Below are 9044 nucleotides of genomic sequence, written 5' to 3' on the forward strand. Positions count from 1 at the left end.
TACATTTCATATTTGTAACCAAACGATAGAATGAAAATGATCATTCTATTTTATTCTATTTTTGTATACCAAACACAACGTTACATTTTCAAGTAAATAGTTATTTCGGTAAAAAAAAAAAAAAAAAAAAAAAAAAAAAAAAAAAAAAAAAAAGTGGGGGAGATAATAGTAGCTGTTGCCTTTTCAAACTGTTTTATTTTTATTTTTTATGTACAATAAGGTAACGTGTACAAAAGTAGATGGGCTTTTAAGTAGAATAAAAATTGAACAAATTATCGTTAGTACTATAACTGATTGCTTGTTAGAACTTAGAAGTCAACTGTGAGATTCTGATTATACTCCCATTATTTGATTAACATGATGATATAAACAATAAAAAGAAATGATCAGAGACAAGAAGAAATGACTTTTTTGACAACTACCACTAATTATTTTCTTAATTTTTATCACAAGTCAAATTGCAGATTATGAAACTATATATATTGTATATTGCGAAAGATCACTTTGTGAAGCAACCCATGTTTTGTCTAGGGCATGATTAATTTTCATGGTAGACTTTCTGCAAAGTGGATAGATGTTTCCACACATGATCGATCGAGACAACAGGTGTGGTTTAGCACAATCTCATGGTTATTATTCGCTCTCATCAGATAAGGTACCCTTTTTTCTGTCATGTTAGACTAAAAAATCTCGGCTATTTGTCATTAGATCTGTGAGGGGCCTCCAAATGTGACATCTTAACAAACAGATCTACCTTCTATGTCCAAAGCTAAACCAACTGGCATTTTTAGTCTTATATAGTGGTTGCGTAAATGAAAATGTTTTACCCATTTTCACTAAATCACACTTTGTTTAGCCTTTATATTCATGTTAAGGGAGGTTTCAGTATCAATAATTCACCCACTTCAAACTCTAGTAGATATTGGGTGCACCCGACATACATGCCCACTCAATAAAAATACACTATTTAATAAACAAAAAAAAATCATATGTTGTCATACACGGCATTTTTCCTTTACAAAATTAGAATGTTTTGTAAGCTGCCACCTCAATGCTTCAATGTGTTCTTTATATTTTAGGAATTTTTAATTTTCCATTGTTCACGCACCCACTTTTCTTATTTGAAAATTCGAATATTCACTATTCATTTTAAGAGGTAGATAATATACCACTAAATTACAAGTCTTTTTTTTACTAGACAAAAAGTGTTAAAAGTTAAATTAGTAGATACAAAGAGTTAAAGACTGGTACTTCAAAATTCACCAGAGATACTAATGTACTAGACTATTGAAGCATCTGCATATATAAGTAATAGTAACTTGTGTTCTTTACTATGAAACACGGACACGAATACGGGTACGACACGACACAATAAATTAAAAAAAATAGGACACAAACACGGTGAAAATACTCCTATAAAATTATATATATATATATTCAAAATCCACAATATCATAAATCTAACCTCTCAAAAAAATACTGCAATAAAAAAAATACTTTAATTAATTAAGAACAAAACAAAGTTATAATAACTTTACAGTTTACATTTTATACACATTCACAAATATAATTGTTCTGATTTCTCTCAATTTTTCGTACTACGGTTTAAAAGTTTATTTAATTCCATCACTGAGATGAATGAATCAAATACAAAAATAAACATAATAGAATCATAAAATTTAATAAAAGTAAAAGTTCATAATACAAAAGAGTCAAAATAGTTAAACTTCTAAAATTACATTAGGTACCCTTTTTTTTAAAAAAAAAAATTCAAAAAATATACCCCATTGTGCTCGGTGCTTGTCCTCTATGTGTTCCAACCATGTCCAATAAAAAATAATTTTTGGATAATTCACAAAAGTGTCGAATACGTATCCGAGCTTCGAATACAAGACCCCTGATAAGAGTGTCCCTACTTCATAGGTTCTTTATCATTCCAATTTAAATTAATAACATCTTTTTTAAAAAAAAATATGAATCAATAATATAATTATTGAATACATATTCTGTGATTTCAATCTAGAATTCTCAACTTTGAATAGAGGAAAAGATAACACCTTAGTTAAAGGATCATTCCCTTTAATTGGGATTCTTGAAAATAAAAAGTTTCAGTATTTAAAAAAAAAAATTTTTTTTGGAAACGAAATCAATTTTTATTTTAGAAAGAGACAGATGGGTTAGAGGAGTGAGTAAAAAACGAAAAGGGCGTGAAAGAAAAAAAATAAAATAAAATAAAAAACAAATTGCAAGTTGAGCAGCACAGCGTTGGCGTTACCAGAGCTTAACAAAAAGGGCTTCTGGGTAATCGCAGGCCTTTTTCTTCCTTCTGAATCTCCAATCTTCTCCAACTCTTGCAGTAATCTTTCGAAGTTTGATCAGGTATCTCTCTACTTTCTCTCTCTAGATCAGATTTCATTATTTCTCTCTCTTATTTGTTCTACATTACTCTGATTAGGATTACGTCCGGTGATATTTGTGTGAAAAATCGGCCATTGAATGTCTGAAGGTGAACCATCATCTGCTACGTTTCAGGTGCGTTTCGAAACGATGGTTTGCCCTAATTGACTCACCTATGTTCTTTGATTTCCACCTGTCACTTGAAAGCTGAAACCAGCACTAATTTGAGTCTGATTTTTGGAGATGATAAAATATATTCCGTTGACTTAGATAGGTTTGCTTGATGGTGTCTTGAGTCTGAATTTATTGACATTTTTCTAAGGTTGCGTTTGGGAACACCGAATAGGCGAATCAGCGCTTTGGATTTGGAACTAAATTAAATTCAGTTAATACATTGAATTAAAAAAAAATCAATTCCAAAATCAAGTTTCCGATTTGGTGCTCCCAAACATAGCATAATTGTTGTTCCTGTTGATCAAGATGTCTGCTTTTGTGTTTGTTGCTAATTTTCTTGCTTAAACAATGGATTTTCATTAAAGGCTGTTATTTGATCACGGATTGGTTGTATTTGATTGACGACTCATGCTTTTGTGATATCAAGTGAGTCATATTTCTTACTCTTTGCAATCAATGCTCATAAAAATTGTGTTTAACTTGACCTTCTTATGTAGAAGATTAGATCTTATTCATAGTCATATGCTAATGGTTGACAATACAATGTTTCTGTTATGCTGATGGATTGTGATATAAATATATATTCCATTTTAATATATATATATGTAAGACAATTGCATCTTGAGTCCAAAACATAAACATGAGAGTACCGGCCTGTTGTCTTCATTCCTAAGCATGATTAGCACTTCTCGTACTATTTTAATCATCATTTTTTCAAAATTTCAAAACCTAATGAAAACTCAACTTTAGGTCAAAATAGTCTACTCTAATCTTAATTTTTTTTTTAATTGCATTTAGCATGATTTTATAGTGATTTTATTACTAATGTGGAATTGGTAGAGTACTTGACAGTTTTTCTTGTAAGACATCAGCTAAAAATTAATTGTTAGATGTCCCGCTCCTAAGTAAAAAGTGAATATTCTACAAATGGCGGTAATTTATTAAATTCAATTGACTAAGTAATAGCTTTTTGTAAGTTAATTATTATCCAATCACACTGATCACTAGCACCATAATAAACTATAACTTCTGTTACGATTTTTTTTGCCAAGAACACAAGTACAATAACTAGTTCTACAACAAACTATGTTCCATAGACACAAACTCGTGGCTAAAAGCAATTCTTTTGCCACCTAAGTACATATTCATTTCTTAAATGTGGTTCTTCTATTTCAACATGAACACAAACTCATGGCTAAAACTGGTCTTTCGCCTTGAAACCACATATTCAATTGTTGTCCACACTTACTAGTTATAAAAACAACCTTAACAAAGGTTCATGGTACATGCAATCACACACAAGTTATATACTCATGAGCTCAAAGGTTCATGGTACATGGAATCACACACAAGTAATATAATCATGAGCTCAAAGGTTCATGGGATTTAAAATTCACATCACGATTCAAATCCTTGCTTTTGCACCATTTCTAGGAGAGCTCCCCAGAAAATCTCCCAGCTTCTGGTATCCAATGTTCTCAACAGCGCCCACGGTCTTAAAAAAGCATCTTTTCTTTATCTCCTCCACCAGAGACCGGTGCAACAACTGGCTACGTACATCGACGAGTGAACCGATACGAGTCAACTTTCGTGGATGATTTGAGTTGTATGCTTTCTGAGTATTAAGCAAACCACATTGGTTATTGCAATTCTTCCGCACTTTTTCCTCAGGACAAAACCTTGTGGGTATCTTTGCTGTAAAGTGTGGCTCTACTCCTTGGGAACAAAATTCACAGACATTGTCATTGCATGAGCAATAATTTAAGTTGGAGAACTTGTAGGAGTTTAATGAGCTTTGAGAACTTGTATCATCACTAATGAGCAAATCTTCTGCATCAATAAGATCATAATGCTAAAATATGGACAGCAGAAATCAAATTAAAGAGTACTATTCAAACCAAGTCACTGACTAGTCCAGTGAGTAATGTACTTAGGTATGTTAAATTCCAAAGATTGCCTGAAGTGATCAAAATAGGTACATACCTTGAAACCAGTCATGTCCTGAAGTCGTCACATTGTTTCCATGACGAATCTCTGTTTTCTCACAAGATGGGTAGAAACCTGGGAGGGAAGCTTGGGAGGAAGAATGGGAGGAGAGAGAGTAAAAAGGGTGATGGGTTCTATCGTCATCATCTTCATCATCAATATAGTTGAAGCTATGTTGATGTTCATTTTGAGGTGAGTCCCAATCCTTCCAGGTTGGAACCAGAGTAGAAATCTCCTCAGTAATCATCTCGGCAATCTCAGATGGTTTCCAATCAGCGATTTCCAATTCCTTCACCATTTCCATCGCAACATCAATGGCAGTGTCGCTCACAATGTCAAAGGGAAAGTAAACATTTCTAGTTTGACCTACATTATATAGATCATAGTTGTCAGTTTAGAAATATAATAAAAAACAAATACAACATGGGGAAAGGAACCAATTAACCTAATTGTAGTTTATATGTAACTTTCTACTCTATCAAGTCAATTAATTACTTTTTAATTGTTGCGTCCTTTTCCTTCTTGTGTGTAATTGATTTACGAGCTTGTATATATAAATATTTATATATAATTTTGTATGCATAAAAATGTGTGTACATTTAGTCTATATAGTAAATATATAGCATATTATGATAAAGAGAGGTTCTAGGCAGTACCATCCTTGTTTGAGATCTGCACTTTGAGAAATATAGTATCATCTTCTGGATTTCTGGTCCCCGTTATCGTCATGTTTGTGCTCCTTGTAACTGAATCATGCATCAACGGTTGCTTAGGAACCTCCATTCCTTTTGGAGCTGAACTTTCAGTTGGAATTTTGGGGATGATTGGCAATGGCTCTTCATCAATATCAGAAGCAAGAAATGGGTCCATCAAGAGGTCAAGAGCTGATGGCCTCTTCGAAGCAGTCTGTAAGCACTTCCCCACAAACTGCTGGGCTTCAACATCTTGAATCCGGTAAAAGGCTTCTGGAAGCTTTCCCTGGTGGGTCAGAATGAAGGCAGGATGTGGGTCAGATTCTGATTGTGATATGGAAAAACAGAGTGCCAAAGGCAAGGCTAGCTTACCGAAGTTACTTTCTTGTATATTTGAGCAGGGTTAGAGCATTCGCCATATGGGTACTCAGAAGTGAGCATCTCTAGCATACACATGCCAAAGGAGTATATGTCTACCAGCTCATCGTACTCCTCTTCGTATAATTCTGGTGCCATGAATTCTGGTGTACCTGATGGTTCGTTTTAAATTAGTTTTCGTCAAATTCCAATTTTAAGACACCGATTCCATGTTACCAATTCAATGCCGTGTAAACACAACACAATTTTTTTCCTACATGCAATGTGATCTATGGAGGAACACAAATAGTAAGAGAGAGATGATTACCTATGACACTGTGGGCATGGTGCGAGACACCACGGAGAATGGCTGCTAGGCCTAGATCGCCAATCTTGACTTGTCCAAGATGGCCATTGACGAAGATGTTATCGCACTTGAGGTCTCTGTGTATCACTGGCGGATCATGTTCATGCAGATAAGCAAGACCTCGTAGGATTTGGCGACCCCAATTCTTAACTGCTCCAATATGAACTCTCTTGTACTTGTCTCTGTACCTGAATGAATATATATACATACAATCATAATGAACACCAGCCAACTCAATTTTTCACACACACATATATTGATTAATACACAAGCATGAACAATGTCCTAGATTAAATTGATTAAGAAATTTCCCAAGAGTAGACAATTTGAGAAATGATGATTACTCTCTAAGGGTGCCAGAAGTGAACAATTCAGTGATGAAGTTGAAAGTAAAGCGATCAACGTCGATCCAAGAAGCGTAGTATTGAATGATGGAGTCATCGTTGAGGTTCTTGAGGAGATGGACCTCGGAGTATAGGCGTTGCAATTCATCCGGTGATCGGAAGACATCGTTTAGTTTCACTTGGTTCCAGGCCACCTCCATTCCAAGGACCATATCAAATGCCTTGTACACGGTCTTCATTGCCCCTTTGCCAAGAACCTCTTTAAACTGCCATAAGAATTATTAATTAATGGGATGTCCCGCAAGTATATGAATAAGTGTAGCCACCTTATCGATCAATAAGGGCATGGATGATGCAGAAATTAGTGTCTATATATATAATCCTGTTTCCCTGTTGATTATTATTATTATTATTATTATATTTTTCGGTAAATCCAAATTCCTAATAATCTTAAACATGGTTCAAAATTTTATTCAAGAATTCGCTGTTGATATTATAGAACAATTTAATTAAATTTCAGTTTTCTTTCTTTGTGATACACGCGTAATTAAATGCATATATATAGTATAGTATGAGTTGGCGGAGGAAAAATAGTTTCGTACATCATCTATTGGGATATATGAAAAAAAGGATGAAACTCATTATTGATAATCTGCTAGCTAGCTGTATTATTCTGTACACATATTTGATACAACCTTGGAGAACAATTATAGAGTTCATTAAGGAAAACAGAATATGCATTTTAATTTATAAAACCTCGATCAATACCAACTTCCTGTGCATTTTAACAGAAGGAATGAAGAAAGAGACTTATTTTTTTATTACGTAAATGCGTAAGGTATTATTTATTTATTAATATTGTTAGTTGATCAAATTTCATTTGAAAATTTAGAGTCAACTTCTAGACAAACTCACAGAAAACAGTCAAGGGTATCCATGTGTTGCAACTGCTTCAAAGATTTAGTGGCTTCTTGGTAGGTAGAAAATGTTTAAAATGCAATAATGGCTTCTATATTGACCACTAGCAGTATACACACAATTTATTAATAAATGCCAAAGATTTGTTTAGTAGTCAATTTGCCTCGACATTAATTTACCCTTTCAGACGAAAAAATTGTATGAGGTAGGAACCAATTTTTGCCGGTGTTTTGGATTTAGAAATAGAAAAAAATTAGTTCAAATTTTTTACTTAAATTTCATTTAATTCCAAATTTAAGGTGCAAATTCAATACTCCCAAACATAATTTTGAATTTCTAAAAAATTGAACTAACGTATACAAGAAATAATTTCTTTAAATTTCTCTAAAGCAACGAGGACATGAAGTGAATCATCATCATCATAAGCAAATGCTCTAATTCAAAGGTTATTTTACTCAAAAAGACCATTAAAAACCATTCCCATTTTTTTTTTCCCCCTTTAATTTGGAAAAGACATTAGATTATAAAAAATCATCTAATAATTACATTATTTATTCTAAGATGGCAACTACATATATATATATATATATATATATATATATGTATATTTATATATAGATATTAATTACGTATTTAACTTAAATCTGAACAATTAATCATATATAATATAATATGCCTTATTCGATCAAGTAGAAATATTGTAACTTAAAAATCAGAAACTTACACGACCATATCTGCCCGATGAATCCATTTCAATGTATCCCATCTGTGCCGGCATTGCTCTGTCAACAGATTCTACTGGCCGCGTTCTGTACATGGCAAGCACCCCAAACCCAACTCTTTTCAAACCCAGGGTCGTATTCCAAGCTAACTAGCAAACTTACTTATTTATCAATACTAGGATATATATATATAATTTGAAGTCTCTCTCTCTATATATATATACAAACACACTACAGTATATGTTTATATCTTGTTTGTTTTTGTGCAGGAGATGGAGATGGAGATGGAGATGGAGGTGTTACTGCTAGATGATCCGAGGCTTTCCTTCGTGATTTTCATATGAGAAAACACCAAACAATAGCCAGAAAAGCCTTGAGTAATCAATCCTCAGCATAATCCAACCCATTTCCAGAACCTCACCTGAAAAATGGTAGTCCTGATAAACCATTTGCTCCCAAAGAAGACGGTAGAGAAAAAATGATATATATATATGTAGATATTTTTTGGAGATAAGATGGATTTGGACTGTTTGCGAGACGTGTGTATAGTAAGTAAGAAGAGGGAGGAATATATCTTTCTTGTCTTAATTTGTTGGTATGTAATCTTTAGAGAGTGGGAGTATCTTGTGGAGGTGGTTTTGTTTCAAAAAGGTTCAGAAATTGAAATGATCATGAGTGGGGCTTTGGCATGATTTTACTTGGCTTCTGAATTTGAAGAATCTGTGGCCTCGTTTTGGTAGTACCATTTGTGGTTGTAAGAGATAGATAGATAGACTTGTCCAAAAATATGAGATTTAGAGAGAGAAATATATAGAGAGAGAGAATCTAAATGGATATGTTTGGGAGCGAGGAAAGGTATTAGCTAGTGCAAGCAAAATGGTTGAGAGGTGATGGTGGTGAAGAGACATATATATATATATATATGTGTGTGTGTGTGTGTGTGTGTGTGTGTATAACAAACTATAAGACACAAAACGTCCCTTTTAGCTAGGTCCCCCATATAACAGAGCTAGCTGACGCGTTTTGACGGAGTCTTTTTGCATTATTGTGAGGACGTTTACTTTATTTCTAAGGTTATATATGTGTT

General features: G+C 33.5%; 1 protein-coding gene and 1 long non-coding RNA gene across 4 annotated transcripts; one reads left to right on the plus strand and one right to left on the minus strand.

Annotated features, from left to right (window-relative positions):
• The first annotated feature begins 2000 nt into the window (after window positions 1–2000).
• On the plus strand, window positions 2001–3916 carry LOC132313398 (uncharacterized). Its single transcript, XR_009483422.1, has 2 exons — window positions 2001–2379; window positions 2456–3916. It is a non-coding gene; the product is annotated as an uncharacterized LOC132313398 (long non-coding RNA).
• LOC132313397 (probable serine/threonine-protein kinase WNK5) lies at window positions 3797–8836 on the minus strand. Of its 3 annotated transcripts, none has more exons than XM_059812145.1 (7): window positions 7960–8836; window positions 6318–6583; window positions 5935–6161; window positions 5622–5779; window positions 5214–5535; window positions 4555–4923; window positions 3797–4287 (listed from the first exon to the last, which is right to left on the minus strand). In XM_059812145.1, the coding sequence occupies exons 1-7, from the start codon at window positions 8050–8052 to the stop codon at window positions 3977–3979; spliced, it is 1746 nt and encodes a 581-aa protein (XP_059668128.1). In that variant the 5' UTR covers window positions 8053–8836; the 3' UTR covers window positions 3797–3976. The 3 variants fall into 3 exon arrangements, with proteins under 3 accessions (XP_059668128.1, XP_059668127.1, XP_059668126.1); XM_059812144.1 differs by having other exon boundaries at window positions 3797–4398; XM_059812143.1 differs by having other exon boundaries at window positions 3797–4401; window positions 7960–8834.
• Window positions 8837–9044: the final 208 nt, after the last annotated feature.

This window comes from Cornus florida, unplaced genomic scaffold (assembly GCF_030987335.1).
Source record: "Cornus florida cultivar Cherokee Brave unplaced genomic scaffold, ASM3098733v1 CherokeeBrave_3.0.0_Hap2_Chr06, whole genome shotgun sequence".
Classification (NCBI taxonomy): domain Eukaryota; kingdom Viridiplantae; phylum Streptophyta; class Magnoliopsida; order Cornales; family Cornaceae; genus Cornus; species Cornus florida.

What these genes read in the sequence shown, in the direction of transcription:
- LOC132313397 (XM_059812143.1), bottom strand. Translation starts at nt 8,052, where the DNA reads ATGTACAGAACGCGGCCAGTAGAATCTGTTGACAGAGCAATGCCGGCA. An exon ending in CCATGCCCACAGTGTCATAG is followed by an intron (nt 5,780 to 5,934) that starts GTAATCATCTCT and finishes ACGAACCATCAG; the next exon opens with GTACACCAGAATTCATGGCA. An exon ending in AGGACATGACTGGTTTCAAG is followed by an intron (nt 4,402 to 4,554) that starts GTATGTACCTAT and finishes TTATTGATGCAG; the next exon opens with AAGATTTGCTCATTAGTGAT.